Consider the following 23,689-nt stretch of genomic DNA (forward strand, 5'->3'; position numbering starts at 1 on the left):
CCATCGACTCGTTTCTATCCAATTCTCTCATAGCAGCTTGATTTCCATGTCCCTTTGCGTAGGTGATAGCCTGAAGTTTGAACGAAGCTTTGTAATCGTCTCTCTTTACAGTACATGCTATTTCGGGGTCCTTTGCCAAACTGATGATATTTTTGCCCAACGCACACACTCGGACTTTATATCTATTGGTGGCACGACCCCTATCCAAGGCAACCTTCTCTCTTCAAGGTTCGCATGCGGTTCTCATTTCCAGTAAATGTCCGCTTTGGTACTCGGTCCACAGACTCCACAAAATAGGCGCCCCGCATTATTAGGTGCCCCGTCAAATTTAGAGATTTTTTTTCTTTTAAGGTGTGCCTTATGAATGTGAAAATATGGTAATTATGAAAGCAGAAAGACAAACAACAATAAAGTTTCTTTCACAGTACCTGAGGGAGTTGTGGCTTTCCACCATGGCTTTGCCAAACTGCTGGTAGTCACCTCTCTTCAAAGAATCAGCTGCTTTGACTGTTCTTTGAATCTCTCCGATGACATGACAAGCTCTACGATAGGTCACATCATCTAGTTGATCCCTTGAGCCTGAAAGGCAGAGGGTAAAGTCAAGTCACATTTATTTTACAGGCATTAATCACGACAAATGATTCAAAGGGCTTCAAGGAAAAACCACAACAGGAGAAAATAGGAAGTCACAGATGGGAGATCCCCCCTCCCACCAAGACCAGGCAGGCAACAATGAATGTCGAGTGGGCAACATTTAACAAATTGAATAATGCTGTACAATGCTGATATTAAAAAAGAAATGAACATAATTTTTATTTTTCAAAACATATTAGCAAATTGGAACATCTGTATGTTAAAAAAATAAAAATAAAAATAATTGAAATATGCACATGTGTATGACTCGTATCATGTTTACATTATACACTCACTCTCTTAACACAGACAGTTGCCAGAGTGAAAAAAAAACTTGTTTTACCACTGCTAGACACACTAAACACGCTGGAGTGTCGTAGCTGGTGGGATACGTTCACGACAGTTTTACTAACCTTTAATTTTGTACAAATGCGAAATCATATTGGAAGTATTGCCTCCTTGGCAGCCACCCTCCGCAAACATGTTTTACATGTCGGTTGGCCCTCTTTCTCTAAGCCGCGGCCGTCTGACAATTTTCTGTACACGAAGTATTCCCATACCAGCGATTTCGTTTTCTTCGATGGGGGGAAAAGTTCAGGAGTTTCACCTCCTTCAGCCATGGTGTAGCACAGCTGACTCACTGACACTGAGCAACAACCGGTGGAGCAAGGGATTTTGGGACATGAAAAATAGCTGATACCTTAGGGACGCTATGACGAAAATTTTTTTGCGGTTTTGAAACATTGACGTTTTCATACCAAAGTATACCTTGAAACCAGTAATCGGCACATGTCTATACGCTATAGGTGGAATTCTCAGGAGAACAATACTTCCTGATGACCAAATGCTTGATTCCTCCAGAGTTGCCTCTGAGGAAGACGACCACCTCTGAACTGGGCTTGGGCGGTAACTACAGAGCCAGTGCAGCAGCTTCGGTTACTACCAGCCAGCCCCAACTACTTCCAGCCAGGGTGGGGGTGGGGGTGGGGTGAATAAAAGCGGTAGTGACATGGCCAATGTATCATTTTAACTAAAACATTTCTAGTTCTACCTAGGTAACCGCTCTAATTTCCCCAGGTAAGGCGTTCCAGAGTACTGGAGCCCGAATAGAAAATGTTCGCGAACCTGCAGACTTCTTTTTTGCTCTCTGTGTCACCAAAAGAGGCGCATGTTGGGAACTTACGTTCTCGGTAAGAATGTACGGTGTAGCTAAGTCGACAAAGTAGGAAGGTGCTGAACAATGTAATATTATTAGGGATATCCCGATCGCATTGTTCTCCAGCTGAGTCACCCGATTTTGAGAATCTGCCGATACTGAGTCCTGGTCCGATAACAAAAAGGTGTTTTTTTTAAAGGTTTTAAACATGTTAATGTCCCACCGAGCCGCCTTCATAATGTGAATTATTTTTAAACAAGAATAACAAAAAATGCTTGTCTTTATTAAATGCTTCTTTCAGTGAGTCCACTCAAATCCACTCACACTTTGACGTTCACGCTGCTGAGAACAGCCTTTCCCTTACACAATGAGTTGCCACAGCACACTAATGCTAGTGTGTAAGAAGCTAAACGAGGATTGACACGTCTGTGCCTTTGATCATTGAGCTACTAAGCTCCTCTGGCAAGATCAAAGCTGCCTGCTGACCAAGGCAGCAGCAGAAGGGAGGGTGAGGGACTGTACGAGCATGAAGCAGAAAAACATAAATATATATCTTTAATTAAAAACCTGATCCTTTTCACCCGATTCTGATCGTATGAAAAATGGAGCGATCGGCCCGATTTCTAATCACGTGAACATATTTATTTCTTTTTGTTTCAGTTGCATATGCAAATGCAATACAGACTACAGTATAAAGATGCAAAACGCAAATCGTGAACGCCTGCCATCTCACTTTATGTGGATTTCAGACTATGAAAGAATGTTATCTAGGGCTAGTGAAATACTTTCCAAAAAAAACTGTTTAAAGCCAACCACTGTGAGAAAGCTATTATTTCTAACTAAAAATGAACAACAAATTCTCCTAATAGCACTTTTTGCATTTTGTATATATATTAACACATGCACTTTCATATTTTAATAAACATAAATAGACAACCTTATTCCACAATTCTTGCCTCTTGGGCTTTAAGACCACTTGATTGCACAATACAGCAATTGAACCACCATGAAGCTTTAAAACGTCCCTTGGGAGAGACAGTCAACATCTGCTGTCAACTGTTGTCATACAACATATTGCTACCGTGCTTCATGGATGCCTCAACCATTAGTAATTACAGGCCAATATCAAATCTGACATTCCTGGGGAAAATTATCGAAAGGGTTGTGTTTGAACAGATCCAGACTTTTATGATGCAAAACAATCTTTTTAACTCATTTCAGTCTGGATTTCGGCCACAACACAGCACCGAGACCGTGCTTATCAAAGTCCTAAATGATATTCGTCGGAATACTGATGCAGGCAAATCATCTGTTCTGCTACTATTGGATCTCAGCGCCGCATTTGACATGGTTGATCACAACATACTACTCAGCAGATTGGAACAGTGGGTAGGACTTTACTGACACTATTCTTCAGTGGTTCACATCCTATTTACATGATAGAGATTTCTTTGTGTCAATTGGAAACTATTAGTCAGAACGAACCAAATTCACGTGTGGAGTCCCTCAAGGGTCAATTCTTGGACCACTCTTATTTAACATCTATATGCTTCCGTTAGCTCAGATAATGGAACAGTATGACATCTCCTATCACGCCTATGCAGATGACACACAACTGTACATTTCTGTGTCCCCACATGATTATAGTCCCTTAGTCTCCCTGAGTAAATGCATTCGTCAAATCAATGAATGGATGTGCCAGAATTTTCTCCAGTTAAATGTGGAGAAGACAGAGGTGATCATTTTTGGGCCAAAAAAGGAAAGGTCAAAGATAAGCAGCCAACTTAGCACAATGTCACTTACAGCTACAAATCAAGTCAGAAACCTTGGCGTAATTATTGACTCAGACCTAAAATTTGATAGCCATCTAAAGTCCGTCACTAAATCCGCTTATTACCACCTAAAAAATATAACCAGAATTAAGGGGCTTCTGACTCAACAAGACATGGAAAAACTTATGCATGCATTCATTTTCAGTAGATTGGACTACTGCAACGGTATATTTACAGGTCTTGATAAAAAATCAGTCAGGAAGCTGCAGCTAGTACAGAATGCTGCAGCCAGAGTCCTCACAAATACAAGGAAGCTGGACCACATTACACCGGTTTTGAAATCGCTACACTGGCTTCCAGTGAGTCAAAGGATAGACTATAAAATACTACTGCTCGTCTACAAAACACTTAATGGCCTTGGACCAAAATACATGCTTGACTTGTTAGATTCCTATGAGACATCTAGACCCCTAAGGTCGTCTGGAACGGGTCTTCTGCATGTTCCAAGAACAAGAACCAAGCAGGGTGAGGCAGCATTTAGTTATTATGCTCCTCACCTCTGGAACAAGTTACCCGAACGTCTGAAGTATGCTCAAACTGTTAGCTCCTTTAAATCAGGGCTAAAAACACTTTTGTTTGGCACTGCATATCCATAACTGTCTATATATTTCAACCTACCTGCCTTCTATTCCTCTTGTGCTTATCTCCATTGCTGATTTCAATGATTATTATTAGTAGTAGTTTTTGCTTTATTTTTATTTTTGTTTTATTTTTATTTATTTATTTTTATTCTGTGATTAAATGCGGTCATTTGTCTTGGTTTTTACGTTGTGTTGACTTAAATGTGATTTTTATGGTCTTCATATGATGTAAAGCACTTTGAATTGCCTTGTGTTGAATTGTGCTATATAAATAAATTTGCCTTGCCTTGCCTTCATGCCTCCCAGCATGCAATGTGACTGTACAATGTTTTGCTGAAATAAAACCACTCAGCAAGAATGAGTGGACTAAAAATGTGAAAGGGACCAGTTATAGAAAATCCTTCTTTTCGGTTTATGGATGACGTAAAAGAGGACACGAAGGTAGTTGGTGTGTGTGAGCACAGGATGCAGAGGACAGGGTTAAATGGAGAAGACTGGTGAGCCCTGAAGGGAAAAGCCGAAAGGCAAAGAGGACGACGACTGTTACTAGTGATCATGTTTCAGGACAATTAAGTTACTTAAAACAGAGAATACTTGAATAGTTTTTTTCTTTAAATAAAAAGTTGATAAATGATTTAAAACAATGATATGACCAAATAAAAAAGCGCTGAAAAGAATACTGGGTAATCAATGATAAAACTATTTCAAACCTTCCAGGTCTTTCATTGTTGCATCTCTAAGACTGGGTTTGCCTATGACCATGGCAGCCTTTTCACACTCTGCACGTCTCAAGGCATACTTGCTACTTGCCAAAGAATGTTTCACATTGGAGTTGGAGATGAGAAAGACAAGTCCAGGATCTGTTAATGGCACCAGAGTGGACTCCAACGACCTATGTCAAAGGAAATTGCAAGGGTGACAAGCCTGAACTCAATTGCATCTTTTCCACCAATTTTAACCATGAATTGTAGTATACTATATAATAATAATGGAAAAGTGACAAGACCTAGGACGTTTTGGTGGGGTTCAAATAGGCCCTGGAATTTTTTGACTTCCAACAGATTTGGACGATAAAAGATGAAATACTACCACCTTTGAGCAATAAAATTTTGATATACACTGCTTTAAGTTTTGGCACCCCTGCAATTCTGTCAGATAATTCTCAATTTCTCCCAGAAAATGATTGCAATTACAAATGCTTTGGTAGTAATATCTTGATTTATTTTGCTTGCAATTAAAAAAAATAATAAAATCATAATCATTTCCAAAAATGGGCCTGCCAAAAGTATTGGCACCCTCAGCCTAATACTTGGTAACACAAACTTTAGACAAAATAACTGCGAACAACCGCTTCCGGCATCAGTCAGTCAGTTTCTTACGATGCTCTGCTGGAATTTTAGACCATTCTTCTTTGGCCAACTGCTGCAGGTCTCTGAGATTTGAAGGGTGCCTTCACCAAACTGCCATTTTCAGATGTCTCAACAGGTGTTCTATGGGATTCAGGTTTGGACTCATTGCTGGCCACTTTAGAAGTCTCCAGTGCTTTCTCTCAAACCATTTTCTAGTGCTTTTTGAAGTGTGTTTTGGATCATTGTCCTGCTGGAAGACCCATGACCTCTGAGCTTTCTCACACTGGGACCTACATTATGCTGCAAAATTTGTTGGTAGTCTTCAGACTTCATAATGCACAAGGTCAAGCAGTCCAGTGCCAGAGGTAGCAAAGCAACCCCAAAACATCAGGGAACCTCCGCCATGTTTGACTGTGGGGACCGTGTTCTTTTTTTTTTTGAAGGCCTCGTTTTTTTCCCTGTAAACTCTATGTTGATCCCTTTTCCCAAAAAGCTCTACTTTTCGCTCATCTGACCAGAGAACATTCTTCCAAAACGTTTTTGGCTTTCTCAGGTAAGTTTTGGCAAACTCCAGCCTGGCTTTTTTATGTCTCTGTGTCAGAAGTGGGGTCTACCTGGGTAAATCTCTTGTCCATTTTTCTTTTCTGTTCACATCTATGGAGGTTAGCCGCAGTGCAATGGGCTTTACACTTATTGATGACAATGCGCACGGTGGACAAAGGAACATTCAGGTCTTTGGAGATGGGCTTTTAGCCTTGAGATTGCCCATGCTTCCTCACAATTTTGCTTCTCAAGTCCTTAGACAGTTCTTTGGTCTTCTTTTTTTCCTCCATGGTAAATGTGGTACACACAAGGACACAGGACTGAGGTTGAGTCAACTTTAATCCATTATAACTGGCTGCAAGTGTGTTTTAGTTATTGCCACCATCTGTTATTTGTCACAGGTAAGTAACAGGTGCTGTTAATTACACAAATTTGAGAAGCATCACATGATTTTTCAAGGGGTGCTAATACTTTTGTCCGGCACCATTTTTGGAGTTTTGTGTAAAATGATAATGATTCAAATTTTTTTCCATTCTCTTTTGTGTTTTTTCATTGCAAGCTAAATTAATGAAGGTTTTAGTACCAAAGCATTTGGAATTGCAATAATTTTCTGGGAGAAATTGAGCATTAACTGACAGAATTGCAGGGTGCCAATACTTTTGGCCAGCAGTGTACCAGCCACCAGATTTTAGAATCGATTGTTATTTTTCATTGATTTTTCAATTTGTTTTTACTTTTGTTTTTCCAAATGTAGTTACTTTTATTTCCTTTTTTGTGATTTTTGTTTTATTTTCAAAATTGCTTAGAGTGAATGATAATGTTAATCACACTAAAATTTACAAGCATCTGATAGTCTGTAAGGCTTTACACAGAGACTATAGCTGGGTTTCCATTACCCTCTGAAGTGAACAAAATGCAAATTGTGCATTAGCAAAGTGCTAATGGAAACACAGAAAATTGTGGGCAATGTCTGCCCCCCCCCTCAATAAAATTCTGTTTCTTTGGGCTGAAGCCATTTTACATGTCCTTTATTATTTTCATGCACATTTTCCCCTGTTGACTGTTGATTAAATGGGTAAGATCCGACAAACTCTCTAATGCACCGTTGATGTATTTGGTGGTTTTCTGATTGCCAACTGCCATATATCTTTGCGGAAGAAGATGAAAAGGATCAACAACTGCGGACGTCCATAATGGTGTAGCGAAGCGCCTATGGCAGGATTTCCCCTACATATATTAGATTGTGGCGCACCGCCACACCAAAATGAAAGCCTTGCAAATTGTTTTTTAAGACTTAAAGATATATTCAAATTTATAGTTTGTATAATTTAACATGGCGTCTAAATGAATATACATTGCTCATTATTTACGCCCTATTTCCCATTAGTCATCTGAAATAGCACGTCAAATACAAATTGTTCCTGTACATGCATTATTGCAAGCTTGCGCCTGTAATCAAAATCTCAAAGCTTAGCTGTAAGTATTGAATCTGTGTGCCTTGATAGTTTGCTAAGATATTTATATTGTGTATATAACCTAAACCTTCCGCTGCATTTTTTTCCCCTCAATTTGGAGGATGATGCACTGCTATTGCTCCTCAATTAAAACATTCCCGGAATACGTCTGCCTGCAACGGGTTGTCCCGTTGGAATTTCGAGGCTTGACGGCTTCACAAGCCGGGGGCGTAGCTTTTGCAAAAAGTCAATTACAGTGGGGAGCACAAGTATTTGATACATTGCCGATTTTGCTGGTTTTCCCACTTGCAAGCCATGTAGAGGTCTGTAATTTGTATCATAAATTCTCTTCAACTGTGAGGGACGGAATCTAATACAAAAATCCAGAAAATCCCATTGTATAATTTTCAAATAATACATTTGTATTTAACTGCATGAAATAGGTATTTGATACATTACCAAGTAGTAAATATTTCGGCTCTTAGTTCTTTTTTAAGAACCCCTCCTGTTCTCCACTCATTACTGGAAGTAACTGCCCCTGTTTGAACTTGTTACCTGTATAAAAGACACCTGTTCACATGCTCAAACAGCCCCTGTTTGAACTTGTTACCTGTATAAAAGACACCTGTTCACATGCTCAAACAAACAAACTACAACCTCTCCACAATGGCCAAGACCAAAGAGCTGTGTAAGGACATCAGGGATAAAATAATAGACCTGCACAAGGCTGGGATGGGCTACAGGAAAATAAGCAAGCAGCTTGGTGAGAAGGTAACAACTGTTGGAGCGATTATTAGAAAATGGAAGAAGTTCAAGTTGACGGTCAATCTGCCTCGTTCTGGGGCTCGTTCATGCAAGATATCACCTCGTGGGGCATCACTGATCATGAGGAAGGTGAGGGATCAGCCCAGAACTACACGGCAGGACCTGCTCAATGACCTGAAAAGAGCTGGAACCACAGTCGCGAAGAAAACCATTGGAAACACATTACGCCGTCATGGATTAAAATCCTACAGCGCACGCAAGGTCCCGCTGCTGAAGCCAGTGCATGTCCAGACACGTCTGAAGTTTGCCACTGACCATCTGGATGATCCAGAGGAGCAACGGGAGAAGGTCATGTGGTCGGATTAGACCAAAATTGAACTTTTGGTCTAAACTCGTCGTGTTTGGAGGAAAAAGAAGGATGAGTACAACCCCAAGAACACCATCCCAACCGTGAAACATGGAGGAGGAAACATCATTTTTTGGGGCTGCTTCTCTGCCAAGGGTACAGGACGACTGCACCGTATTTAGGGGAGGATGGATGGGGCTATGTATCGCCAGATCTTGGCTGACAACCTCCTTCCTTCAGTGAGAGCCCTGAAGATGGGTCGTGGCTGGGTTTTCCAGCATGACAACGACCCAAAGCACACAGCCAAGGCAACCAAAGAGTGGCTCCATAAGAAGCATCTTAAGGTCCTGGAGTGGCCTAGCCAGTCACCATATCTGAACCCGATAGAAAATCTACGGAGGGAGCTGAAAGTCCGTGTTGCCCGGCAGCAGCCCCGAAACCTGAAGGCTCTGGAGAAGAGCTGCATGGAGGAGTGGGCCAAAATCCCTGCTGCAGTGTGTGCAAACCTTGTCAAGGACTACAAGAAACGTTTGGTATCTGTAATAGCAAACAAAGGTTTCTGTACCATATATTAAGTTCGATTTTTGTGACGTATCAAATACTTATTTCATGCAATTAAATGTAAATGTATTATTTAAAAATCATACAACGTGATTTTCTGTTTTTTTGTATTAGACTCCGTCCCTCACAGTGGAAGAGAACTTATGATACAAATTACAGACCTCTACATGCTTTGCAAGTGGGAAAACCAGCAAAATCGGCAGTGTATCAAATACTTGTTCTCCCCACTGTATGTTTTCCTTGTCAAAACATTCCATTATACGTCAATTAATGCTCATTCACTTTCTCAGTGGAAAATAATCAAATTTAGAGGAATGCTCTGCTCTATGTTTTCTGGTTCTCTAAAAGTTCTCTAAAAGGTCTTCAGCTAGTCCAGAACGCAGCAGCAAGACTTTTCATCTTATCTCACCGATGCTCTGGTTCCATACCGCTCCAACAGAACACTCTGTTCTCAGAATGCAGGTCTACTGGTAGTTCCCAGGGTCTCTAAAAGTACAGTAGGAGCTAGAGCCTTTAGCTACCAAGCTCATGTCTTATGGAATCAGCTTCCAGCTAGTATTAAAGAAGCCAACACAGTCTGTACATTTATGATTAGACTAAAAACGTTCCTATTTGATAAAGCTTATGGTCAGGCTAGTTGAAATCGGACTAGACTCACAGTTCAGTCTAAGCTGGACTAGACGCTATAATGCTGGGGGAAGTACAGCCACTGACTCCTATCCCCTTTTTCTCACTCTACCTACCACTTGTCTTTATTACATTTCTCTTTTCTAATTCTAATACTAGTCACCTGGTGTCCCCTTTCCTCCCTCCCCTCTTGGAAGGGGCTATTTTTCAGCCGCAGCCTCCTGACTATCCTGACCCCTGGCTGGATGGACGTCCTCGCTGCCCCCCCACCCCCCTGTCTCATCTGGCTAGATGGACCTCTTCTTGTTTCTTCATTCCATTGCATCTCTACAAACTGGACCTCCTGCTGCTAATTCCCACCATCAGTCCTGGTGCATCTATAGCCTGTCCGTCCTGGGAGTGGATCGCTCCTGACTGTGGTTCTCCCCAAGGTTTCTCATTTTTCCCAAAGGGTTTTTCCTTGCCGACATGGAGGGTCTAAGGATGGGGGATGCCCAGGACATGAACTTTATCTAATTCATCTATTGTTTCTGACTGTGTATCATATTGACTCTGCAAAGCCCTTTGAGACAACCTTGTTGTGATATAGGGCTATACAAATAAAACTGAATTGAATTGAATTGGCTCTTTACCATACCTGCAGTCGATCAGTAAAGCATGACTCTCTATCCCAAGAACTGACACAAGCTGATCCATGATACCACAAGGCACGCCGGCATGAGTGTGTTCCGCTTGTTGACATGCAATGGCTTTGGATATTTTGTTTCCATCATCTATTGCAAAACAACAGCAAAGAAAAGATACAAAGTAAAAAGTTATGATTCGCAGAAGAAATCTATAGACCCCAATCACGTGACGTCACAACTCCACCCCCCTGACTGGTGCCGCCATATTGTCCGTCAGCTCATCGTGTTTACATATTACCGCTACGTACCTTCCTCCTATTACTGTGTGTTTTTCTGCTTGTCTGAGGAATCACCGCCTATTAAACGAACCCAAAAACCTTCCTGACAATCGTTAACATTGGTTGCAGTAAGAGAAGATAAACGGTCATTTTAGTAGTTGCTGTGTGCCCATTGTTAAAAGGGCAAATCTTTAAAGCAGCACGGTTTGTTTAACTCGGTCCATGATGCGTTTGTGTCGACAGCCGTTAGACAGCGGCGAAAACATCAATATGATGCCAACACAATCGCAGACATCATCAGACAGAGACTACGAAGCTCGTCGCCACGGTCGCGCAGCAAGAAGGTGAGCGCAACAACAGGTGTTGTGCCGAAAAATAGCCGCCCTGCGTGAAATGTCCCCCCTGACGGGAGCGCCCACACGGAAACGACTTTCTTGTACCGTGAATATGTATTACCGGTATTTTACTCTGCTTGAACTAATAAATGTCATACCTGTGTGATTGTCATTGGGATATGGTCGTGAAAACCAGTAGACTAATACATTTCTGTACAAAGATGGTTATGTGGCCCAGTCCACGATTTGTTACTAAAATACAGTACTAATATTTTCTGTAGTTTAATTATTTACATACAGTCGTAAATCCATTACTGTAATGCATCCATGAAAACATTTGATGATTTCACGTCAATAAAGCGTTATAAATAAGTGCTCCCGTCAGCGGGACATTTCAGCGGGGCAGCTATTTTTCGGCACACACCGGCCCATTGTCGATCAAGTTTCATTTTACAATCGTGACAACGGTGACGCTCAGCTGACCAAATGTCGGTTTATATTCGGGCCGGTGCCAATTTTGGGTACGCGACTCCTCATCGTGACATAAACTGGAGCATGATTGGAAATTTTGTGGTCTCAGGACGAACTCTGACGCACGGGACGGGACCGGACGGGAGGAAATATCAGTTTGGGCATCAAATATGGATCTGGCGACTGGATCGACCGAAGCTATTCCAAATAACGGCTTTTATGCAACTCATCCAATGAGTTTACAGCGTCTGAAATTTGCAAGTGAATCCACCTTTAGAAACTACGATCATTGACGTACAATATGGCGGCACAATACAGCGATCACGTGATTGTGTGACGTTGGTGATTGGGGTCTATAAAGAAAACAAGAGGTTTAGATGGAATATTGCTTTTCCTTCATGTCTGAAATGGAGTTATGCAAAATATTAAGATCAGTTGGTATTACCAAAGACATTTTTTGTTAAATGAACAATGAGAATACAGTGCCTTGCAAAAGTATTCGGCCCCCTTGAATCTTGCAACCTTTCGCCACATTTCAGGCTTCATACATAAAGATATGAAATTTAATTTTTTTGTCAAGAATCAACAACAAGTGGGACACAATCGTGAAGTGGAACAACATTTATTGGATAATTTAAACTTTTTTAACAAATAAAAAACTGAGAAGTGGGGCGTGCAATATCATTCGGCCCCTTTACTTTCAGTGCAGCAAACTCACTCCAGAAGTTCAGTGAGGATCTCTGAATGATCCAATGTTGTCCTAAATGACCGATGATGATAAATAGAATCCTCCTGTGTGTAATCAAGTCTCCGTATAAATGCACCTGCTCTGTGATAGTCTCAGGGTTCTGTTTAAAGTGCAGAGAGCATTATGAAAACCAAGGAACACACCAGGCAGGTCCGAGAGACTGTTGTGGAGAAGTTTAAAGCCGGATTTGGATACAAAAAGATTTCCCAAGCTTTAAACATCTCAAGGAGCACTGTGCAAGCCATCATATTGAAATGGAAGGAGCATCAGACCACTGCAAATCTACCAAGACCCGGCCGTCCTTCCAAACTTTCTTCTCAAACAAGGAGAAAACTGATCAGAGATGCAGCCAAGAGGCCCATGATCACTCTGGATGAACTGCAGAGATCTACAGCTGGAGTTGGAGAGTCTGTCCATAGGACAACAATCAGTCGTACACTGCACAAATCTGGCCTTTATGGAAGAGTGGCAAGAAGAAAGCCATTTCTCAAAGATATCCATAAAAAGTCTCGTTTAAAGTTTGCCACAAGTCACCTGGGAGACACACCAAACATGTGGAAGAAGGTGCTCTGGTCAGATGAAACCAAAATTGAACTTTTTGGCCACAATGCAAAACGATATGTTTGGCACACCATCCCCACTGTCAAACATGGTGGTGGCAGCATCATGGTTTGGGCATGCTTTTCAGGGACAGGGAAGATGGTTAAAATTGACGGGAAGATGGATGCAGCCAAATACAGGAACATTCTGGAAGAAAACCTGTTGGTATCTGCACAAGACCTGAGACTGGGAAGGAGATTTATCTTCCAACAGGACAATGTCCAAAACATAAAGCCAAATCTACAATGGAATGGATCAAAAATAAACATATCCAGGTGTTAGAATGGCCAAGTCAAAGTCCAGACCTGAATCCAATCGAGAATCTGTGGAAAGAGCTGAAGACTGCTGTTCACAAACACTCTCCATCCAACCTCACTGAGCTCGAGCTGTTTTGCAAGGAAGAATGGGCAAGAATGTCAGTCTCTCGATGTGCAAAACTGACAGAAACATATCACAAGCGACTTGCAGCTGTAATTGGAGCAAAAGGTGGCGCTACAAAGTATTAACGCAAGGGGGCCGAATAATATTGCACGCCCCACTTTTCAGTTTTTTATTTGTTAAAAAAGTTTAAATTATCCAATAAATTTTGTTCCACTTCACGATTGTGTCCCACTTGTTGTTGATTCTTGACAAAAAATTAAAATTTTATATCTTTATATTTGAAGCCTGAAATGTGGCGAAAGGTTGCAAGGTTCAAGGGGGCCGAATACTTTTGCAAGGCACTGTATATTTCTTTTACACCAGGGGAGTCTATTTTTTTCTCCAAGGGCTGTTTTCAGAAAAATCAAAGGATGCAAAGGACCAATTTGAAATCCTACCACTCTCATTTGTTGAAAAAAAAAAATCGGGTTTTGAAAATGTATGTAGTTTCAACTATTAACTCATTGGCTGCCACTGACAACGACAGACATCCAATCCATTATGACTTCTGAGGGCTGGCAGCGTTCACATCAAAACCCATTTTTGCTCGCTTTGCTAACTCACGGACTGGACAGATTGCCATCATCGACAGAAATTCAAAGTTTATCAAGACATTTGACAGGAAAGCATAAGACCATCTTGAAGCGCAACAAAGGATGGGTGATGCAACAGGACAATGACCCAAAGCTAATTCTTTGGGTCATTGTCCTGTCAGCTAATTAACGTAGCACAACCACACTAAAATAAAGCATGTGCTTCTTTTGCTTCTCTTGTTTTCTTTGAGATTCGTAACGATGAAATATTATGGCCATTTCATGATTAATTGAAGTGCAAATCCTACATTGTGCACCTTTAATAGACGAGGCACAAAAAATCGCAGTACATTATATTTAAACTTGTCTGCATAACAAGTAGGAAGAATACATCGTGAGAAGCTTTTCATGGATGATTTTGCTCAATTCATTCTCATTGTGGAAGCAGTGAAAACATTTTAAAAACATTCCAAGAAAATGAACCTAAAGCCCACATTATTATCATCTCGTAATTGTTGAATTCTCTGACCTGGCCTGAGTTGCTGCAGAAATGTGTAAAATGCCACTTCCAAAGAGGCTGAGCTGGACAGACCTGCTCCCAGGGGGACACTGGAGACCACCACGGCTCTGAAACCTGGGAGAGGGTGAGCTGAAGAAGAGAAAATGGTCATTGTACTGTGCAAGACTGGTGGCACCTAACAACTTTGTTGATTTTTTTTTCCTTCAAAAAATGATGTGACTGATTCTGTATAATGAACATTTTCAATTTCTGTGATGATAGATCATGGTTACTACAACTTTTTTTACTTTGTAGAAAAACAGAATGCCTTATCACAAACTAAACATCATACATCAGTGACTTCACATTTACATGTAAAAAAAAAAAAAAAAAAAAAATCTTTTCTTATGTTGTTCGATAATTGTTGAAATCCGGACCTGCTCACAAGCACTGTACTGTAATATTTATAAAATACATATGACAATACAGATTTACTCTGTCAACATCTAGGACAGGTTTGGGCAAACTATTCCACAAAGGGCCACAGTGGGTACAGGCTTTCGCTGCAACGCATCACGAGAACACCTTTTCACCAAACTGGTGTCTAAAAAGCTGCAACAACTAATCGATTAAAATCCATTCATAAATTAGTTGCCAACGAATTTGATAATTGATGTTTGCTGGCAGCTATAAGCAGTCCCGTTTGGGTCCTTGTTCGAGTGCAATGAGAGGCGCACGCCAGTGATTAGAGCAAGAGAGCGAGAGTTCACTGATGCTGCTGGGTTGCTTAATCAATATTACAACAGTGTCGAGAGTTTCGATTTTCTTTTGTTTTGTTATATCCAGTTTGCCTCCATCAGAGGTAAGTAATTGAAGCCAACTGCATTGTTTGTATTCTTTATTGATGAGACATTACTACCTAGCACGGAGCACTAAGGTAGTTAGCTAATTAGTGTCTTAAGTGCCCGTTTGTATTATATTTTGGAGAAGCATATTAGCACTTGAGTTATGGTTAGATAGTAAAGTCGTCTCGTTTCTTTTTATAAAGAAACCACACAAATAAACACATTCTTATAACAGCTTAAAGTCTCATCAAAAACACCCAATCAAACTGTAAATTGTCATACAAAAGTGTGTGCTTTTAAATTGGATTTGGATTGTAATTATAAATAACTGCTGACTAAAGAAAACTGATTCATTATAGTCTGCCTCCTACTTATTCAATTTTGTTGTTAGTTTGTTTCAAGAAAATAAAGTCATGACAGTCATTGACACAATTTATGTAAATGCTTTGCCCACAAGAAAAACCAGTCAGCAGCACATTTTTTTATTTGAATGAATAGGAATTTTGTCTGATTTGTGTACTGAGAAGTTCTTTTTACATTTTATACTCAGAACCTTTATTAAAAACTGTAAAGTTGTAGACTACAGTACATTTATGTCAGGAAGCTGTCACAAAATGTTATTTTTAAAGGAAGTAGTCATCAATTTTGTCTTTGTTGTTACTCACAACATGCTTAAAATAACTTCAAATTAAATTGTGAAGGTCATTGAAAAAAGGTGACATTTATCCAATTAATCGAGTAATTAAACGTCCAATTAAACGATTATTTAAAAAAAAAAAAAAAATCATACTAATCGTTAGCTGCAGCTCTACTGGTGCCTTACAAGTGCAATCAGTTGATTGCAGTCAGGTGCTTCTTAATTGTTTCCCCAAGGCCTCTCATTGGGTAAACTGCCTGCGCTGGATTAGTAGTTGTAACAAGGACCAGAACCCACTGCGGGCCCCTGATCTTGGACGAGCCACTGAAAAGCCTACAAGCGCATTGCCTTGTAAAACAAATACCTCTTTGAACACATATTAACAGACAAAGCAATTACACAGGCTTAAAAATTCAATTTTGCGGAAATCCCATTTAGTGACGACACAATCCCACAGTTGAACGAGACAATACGTCATCCACTGAATCCTGTTTGAACATACAGTATGTAATGCTGAGGCTCATTACATGACAGCATAAAGTTTTATAAGGAAACGTGCACAGGTTTATCCAGCAGATGGAAGCTCTTGCAGTGTATCAAATGCTTCGGAGAAGTAAATCAATTTATCTCAAAAGTGGTTGATTGTATCAGGAAAGTCTGTTTCTCCATTCATACTTGAGCAAATGAAAAGTGTGTTTTACCTACCTCTGAAGTGATGTATGACGCCTCTCACATAGTTTGCCCAATGTGGTAACCCTGGAGCGAGTGGACATCCCTCACTTGCCAACTCCGACGGTGGGAATCCCTCTTTTGGCAGACTCAGGTCAACTCTCCTTGGCTCATCGGCATTTTCGCTCACAGTGACAACGGTAGCCTCTCGACCCGATGCGACACTTCCAACCACGACAGTGACAAGGGGGAGTGCCTAGCATATACGGTCACAAAGAAACTTTCAACCCTGTCCAAGTTAAACTATTATAGAGCAAAAAAATTTACCATTGGAAGTACGTATCCCAAATTGTAGTCAGTGTGCTCCCCTATCAAGTTAACCCTCCCGGGAGCACACGCTGCAATTTTAGGAGCCTCACCGTCGAATATTTCTTTGAATAAACACGTAGCCTTCGAAACAAGCTGATCCACACTTTTAACCAGACTGGCCATTGATCTTAAGTTAGTTATTTTTTATAAATAATAATAATAGGGGTGATGTAAGAAATTAAGCTCAGGCGAATATGGAAATCTCCAGGAAATCACGTTGATATTCTACTTCTTGTGGTTGTTTTTTTTTTGTTTCACAAGCAATAGGTGCATTAGCGCCGTCAACTGGTTGGTATTGTCACACTTGGGGCACAGAAACAGGTATGCGGTCCTTTGATTCCAAAAATATGATGCCAACTGTCAAAACGCTATGAAAAAAAAAAAAAAAAAAAAAAAAAAAAATTACAAAGCTGCCACACATGCATTTCATTTCCAAGGAGAAAACCAACATCTACCAACATCAGATTTACATACACAAGTGTAAACAACAAGTATAACAAAGTGCTTGTGGAGCGTAATCCGTTTCCACCGATATTATTTATTTTATTCCACAGACGGCATGGAGGTTTCCCCAGCTGCTGCAGTCTGATGATGATGAGTCACGTCAATGTGCAAATGCACGTAGCAAAGCAAAACGCCTGGACTCATTTATCCGTTGAATGGTGTACCGCACGCATGCTATTTTTAGACCTTGACGTCACATCGTAAAGCGGAAGTAAAGCCGAAGTGGGACATTATAGACCCGCCCTCGCATAGAAACAACGTAATTTGTGCTACTTTTCGCCGGTAATCTTTCAAAAACGAACATGCCGATGACGCATTGCTAATTTGGAACTTGTAGAAACGACTCTAGACATTACGACACATGAAGGATGTTTTTCTTTCATACGTTTCCGGAAACCAAAAACTCGGGAGGAAAAAATGTGAAGACTGAATCAACTTGCGCGGACTTTAACACCAGCTCTGTGAAGCCATTCACATTTCATATGCAGTAAACATTTTGTTGGGTTGGCATGGTCTTTCAGAGGACAAAGAGGTAAGCCATTTTTATATTTTTAACTTTTTTTTTTTTGCGTTACGTTGTGCCGTACTGCTTCTGTCTGACAATGAATGACCTGAAAAGAATTCCAAAGGTATCTGACTGCCACTGTTACCGTTTCTGTTATATAAACAACTTTAGTAAGGGGGAAGTGTAAATAAATTATAGAATTTAGATGTGTTATTAATGAAAAAATTAAAAGTGTTCGTTGGCTGTCACTGAGTAGCATTTGCGATCGCTGCACAAAGCTAACTAAATTACCCCCAAGAACGGTCAGAGACGTAGGACAACCAGAGGATATATAAGAAAGACAGGGCTGATGGTAAAGGATAGCTTCTTGAAACAGGAGAATGTCATTGTCAGTCGCGTCGATAAAAAAGCTAAGGCTATTCTTAGGTCGGCTCGTTTTTTTTCGTCTTTTTCAGACTTCGACACTCAAGCCATCACTTTAACTGAACATTTTTATGTTATTCCACATCTTTGCCAGTGAATTTGGCACCAGGCACATCATTTTCGGAGAGAATTGGTAGGTTTAGCCCTGTAAACATCTCCTTCGTACACGATTCCCTATTAGGGACAAACGGTGGCTTGTCCCTACTTAGCAACAGTAGCTAATGTCATGAATATTAATGAACAGAAGTGACGTGTTGCTTGCGGTACGCCATTGGCTGACATACTGACATGTGATCACCAGAGATAGCTCGGATTGGTTCAAATGTGCATGTTTTCTGAAATAGCAAAAAAGAAAGAAAAAAAAGGGCAATGCAACAGAAGATGGATCAAATCTTTAAGAGCAAGGAAAGAGTTAAGGTGGCTTATTTATCATATTTAGTTTTATTTGCTCTGATGGGGAGGTTCAGAACATCTTAGCTGTCAATGTGCACTTTGGACTTATATTTGTTCATTTATGTTAGGCTACTTATTCATTTCCTTATGATTTTAAAAAGGCCATGTTTGCGCGATCTTCAAAATATAGTCCATTTCACTCTGCATAATATAAGTCATTTGTATTTATTTTTCTGAATATATGTTACTTATATCTTTATTATTAAAAAAAACACAACAAAAAGTAAATGTTTACATTATCTTCAATTTTAATATACACCCTGTGTTCTTAAGTAGTTAAAATTCAGATTTGGCATTCAGTATGTAAGGAAATGAGGGAAAATAAAAATCAGGAGATGGAGGTTGGGGTTATAGCTGTTTGTGTTTACTTTTATTTTGCAAATCGTTGAAAAAATACAATTTTGAATGAAAATTAGTTTTTGTATGTGTCATAGAATTAACTGACTAAAACAGTTTTCTTTGCATTTCAGTAGTTTTGACCCCCCCCAAATAACTTAAAAATAAATAAATAAATAAAATTTCTGGCTCCGTGGCGACCTTCACGTCGGGGAGTTCCGAAAAGAAATTCTAACCCCTTTCACCCCTGTACATAAATCTCAAGAAGTCAGCCAGAACAGTGTGTACTTGATTTGGCTCCATACTGGCAAAAATGATGGAATCAAATCATGCAGTTGTTTAGTCAACTTTTTTTTTTTTTTTTTTTTAAAGAAAAGCAAAATCACAGATATCACACATAACTGAAGTCACTTTTATTAGCAACTTTCTGGCTTTAGAAACACTAATCAAGGGGAAAAAAAGATGTGGTTGTCATCTGTAACAGTTACTTTTTTAGACCATAGATTTCAATATCTGATAGTGGAGTCTATGTTTAGACCGAGTGAAAAAAAAAAAAGATCGAATCTCTTAAATTCTTAGGGTGGAAAAAATGATGGAATCATTAAAAAAAAAAAAAAAATCGCAAAAGAACACTTAACACACCACTAGTACTTTTATACACAAGCTTTTATGACAACTCAGAAGTATGTACTTTAATGAATGACAAACAGTACTCTTCATCAATCTGGACTTTCTCTGGCTTTTTTCAACTTCCACTACAGATTTTGAATTGGATTGAAAGTGGACTATTTGCAGGCCATGACATTGACTTAATGCACTGCAAACATACAGTGGGGAGAACAAGTATTTGATACACTGCCGATTTTTCTGGTTTTCCCACTTGCAAGCCATGTAGAGGTCTGTTTGTATCATAAGTTCTCTTCAACTGTGAGGGACGGAATCTAATACAAAAATCCAGAAAATCACATTGTATAATTTTTAAATAATAAATTTGTATTTAACTGCATGAAACAAGTATTTTGATACATTACCAACTAGTAAATATTTCGGCTCTCAGTTCTTTATTAAGAACCCCTTCTGTTCTCCACTCATTACCGGAAGTAACTATACTGCACCTGTTTGAACTTGTTACCTGTATAAAAGACACCTGTTCACATGCTCAAACAAACTCCAACCTCTCCACAATGGCCAAGACCAAAGAGCTGTGTAGGGACATCTGGGATAAAATAATAGACCTGCACAAGGCTGGGATGGGCTACAGGAAAATAAGCAAGCAGCTTGGTGAGAAGGTAATAACTGTTGGAGCGATTATTAGAAAATGGAAGAAGTTCAAGTTGACGGTCAATCTGCATCGTTCTGGGGCTCCATGCAAGATCTCACCTCGTGGGGCATCACTGATCATGAGGAAGGTAAGGGATCAGCCCAGAACTACACGGCAGGACCTGGTCAATGACCTGAAGAGAGCTGGAACCACAGTCTCGAAGAAAACCATCGGAAACACATTACGCCGTCATGGATTAAAATCCTACAGCGCACGCAAGGTCCCGCTGCTGAAGCCAGTGCATGTCCAGACACGTCTGAAGTTTGCCACTGACCATCTGGATGATCCAGAGGAGCAATGGGAGAAGGTCATGTGGTCGGATTAGACCAAAATTAAATTTTTGGTCTAAACTCAGCTCGTCGTGTTTGGAGGAAAAAGAAGGGTGAGTACAACCCCAAGAACACCATCCCAACCGTGAAACATGGAGGAGGAAACATCATTTTTTGGGGCTGCTTCTCTGCCAAGGGTACAGGACGACTGCACCGTATTGAGGAGAGGATGGATGGGGCTATGTATCGCCAGATCTTGGCTGACAACCTCCTTCCTTCAGTGAGAGCCCTGAAAATGGGTCGTGGCTGGGTCTTCCAGCATGACAATGACCCAAAGCACACAGCCAAGGCAACTAAAGAGTGGCTCCATAAGAAGCATCTTAAGGTCCTGGAGTGGCCTAGCCAGTCACCAGATCTGAACCCGATAGAAAATCTGTGGAGGGAGCTGAAAGTCCGTGTTGCCCGGCAGCAGCCCCGAAACCTGAAGGCTCTGGAGAAGATCTGCATGGAGGAGTGGGCCAAAATCCCTGCTGCAGTGTGTGCAAACCTTGTAAAGGACTACAGGAAACGTTTGGTATCTGTAATAGCAAACAAAGGTTTCTGTACCAAATATTAAGTTCGATTTTTCTGATGTATCAAATACTTATTTCATGCAATTAAATGCAAATTTATTATTTAAAAATCATACAATGTGATTTTCTGTTTTTTTTTTTTTTTTGTATTAGATTCAGTCCCTCACAGTTGAAGAGAACTTATGATACAAATTACAGACCTTTACATGCTTTGCAAGTGGGAAAACCAGCAAAATCGGCAGTGTATCAAATACTTGTTCTCCCCACTGTATAGACAAGTTTCCGAGGTACTTCTGCTTTACTTCTGCATGTCTGCAAGCAACTTCTGTTTTAGAATTTTTCCATCCAAAACAGTGGAGCTGGAGTAACATTACTCATCAAAATCCCTTAAAAAGGCAACTTGGAAATACTAAATCCATCTGCCATCATCACGACACGGGAGGACAACATGTTTGTGAAGGCAGATGTGGAACCCAGCTCGTGCCACCACAAAGACTGGCAAGGTCATTGGTTTGGTAGGGACGATATAACTGCATAGCCTGCATGTACACTTTTTGCTGGTGACGGGACATTTATAAGACCAAAAACATTGGGGGGACGGGGGCTCAGGGCCTACATTTCCAATGAATATGAACCTAATTAATTGATAGGCAAAATGATCAATGCAAAATAAATCTATCGACTTATACTAACTTTTAGGTGTACTGGTCCAGGTGATATGCTGTTCCAATCCGACCTTTGTTTCAACAACTACTAAAGAAACATTTTGAAAACTTCCAGAATAGATTTCTGAATTTTATTAGCAAATTTATATCGCAATATTTGAACATAACATAAAATTATATTAACATTCACAATAAATAAAAATATGACAATAATCTCTTAACTATCTATTCATGCTAAAAACAAAAACATTTGTCTTAAGACCACTCAACATTATCTGTCTAAATAAAGGAATTCATTATAACTGAAAAAACTTCTTAAGCGAGGAATAACAAAAATAAATAAATATAAATACATTGAGGTTTCCTTCAGGTATCACTAGTGTTTTTTTTCTTTTTTTTGCTTTTGTCCACAGGACCGCCAAATTCAACAAAAAATGAAAGCTCTTTTGGGCTGCTTTTGCAAATTCACACAATTTAATGTGATGCTAACTCTGATGCAGGTTGGACTTTCAGTAGCAAAATTAGTACTGTGTCCCCCACCTCCACAATATTGACGTTTTTTTTTACATTACCTACAGTGGCTGCTGCTGGCTGAAGGAAAAAAACATACTTCTAATATCCCTCCTTTTTGAAGGGGGTGGCGGAGACAGCATGTTGTTTCTGTCGGGGTTGTGAGTGCGTGTGTGTGTGTGTTGTGTCAAATCAACAGCCAATCAAACTTGCGTTTGAGGAAAAAACAAATGGAATGGAACATTCAGCAAGTGAAAAGGGTACATTTAAGTCTGAACATAATGAAAATCTTTCACTTACTAATGGTAGAATAATTCTATCCTTACAACATATAAGGAGAGTGAGGGCATCTAAATGACCTATATAACTGAAGTCATTATATAATGCAAATAAGGTTGCTTAAAAGTTCGTGGGGACAATTTGAGCATCCTGAAAAATTGGTAGTGTTATGTCCCTACTGTCCCTATGCAAACATACGCCCTTGAAGACTGGGTGTTTTTGTAGCCATGTTGCCGCTGTGTTATGGAAGGCATTTCTTCCTATCCCTGTGCCCTGTATCCCTTTACATGTGTCCAGTGCTCAAAAAATACTAAAGCTAAAATCTTGCGCATGATACGACTTGTTGCCTTTGGTATTGTCATTACGATGATTATGATTGTAATTATGATGATCTTTAATATTATTTATTACAACTACTGTATCTGCTGCAAGCCTGTTGCTTAGGGTGACCAGATGTCCTCTTTTGCCAGGAAAGTCCTACTTTCACGTCGTCTTGGTGGGTTTTATAAATTCATAAAAATGTCCGGTTTTTATGATTTTTCACGGGACCAATTTGAAGAGAATCCCTCCGGTCGCTGGGTGGCAGCGCCTGCCTGCGATGATATGGCTCCTAGTAGTAGGGAGGGATGAAGTCGTTCTTCTTGTTTTTGTTGGCAGTTTACCCCTATCATTAGGCATTACCGCCATCTACTGGGTTGATGGCACAACGCCTGCTCAATTGTTAAGTTTTTTACGATAAATACGTATATAATGGCAACTTCTGTCGGAGCTTTGACTGTAAAATCCCGTTTGGTGTCGCATCGTTGCGCTGCCGATGATTGTAAACTTTTATAGCAAAGTTTGATTTTTGCCTCAGCTGGCTATCAGTAAGCTAAACCACGCTAGGCATTATGGGAAACGTAGTTTTGAACTGCTACGTTTGGAAACATGCTGGTTGAATAGTTTGTCAGTTTATTTCGGTTATTGTTTGTGTGC

The 23,689-nt window shown here is 40.1% G+C and overlaps 1 protein-coding gene across 4 annotated transcripts in view; it reads right to left on the reverse strand.

Moving 5' to 3' along the window:
• Positions 1-17,116, reverse strand: part of galk1 (galactokinase 1) — a 30,266-nt gene extending 13,150 nt beyond the window's left edge. For all 4 annotated transcript variants that reach the window (XM_057826636.1, XM_057826639.1, XM_057826637.1 and 1 more), the window contains exons 1-6: positions 16,836-17,116; positions 16,545-16,764; positions 14,388-14,507; positions 10,485-10,620; positions 4,913-5,094; positions 429-579 (exon numbers count right to left, since the gene is read on the reverse strand). In XM_057826636.1, coding sequence (XP_057682619.1) covers positions 429-579; positions 4,913-5,094; positions 10,485-10,620; positions 14,388-14,507; positions 16,545-16,764; positions 16,836-17,000 — 974 coding nt within the window. In that variant the 5' untranslated portion in view covers positions 17,001-17,116. The remainder of the gene's footprint in view (positions 1-428; positions 580-4,912; positions 5,095-10,484; positions 10,621-14,387; positions 14,508-16,544; positions 16,765-16,835) is intronic.
• Positions 17,117-23,689: the final 6,573 nt, after the last annotated feature.

Source organism: Corythoichthys intestinalis, chromosome 21, assembly GCF_030265065.1.
Source record: "Corythoichthys intestinalis isolate RoL2023-P3 chromosome 21, ASM3026506v1, whole genome shotgun sequence".
NCBI lineage: Eukaryota > Metazoa > Chordata > Actinopteri > Syngnathiformes > Syngnathidae > Corythoichthys > Corythoichthys intestinalis.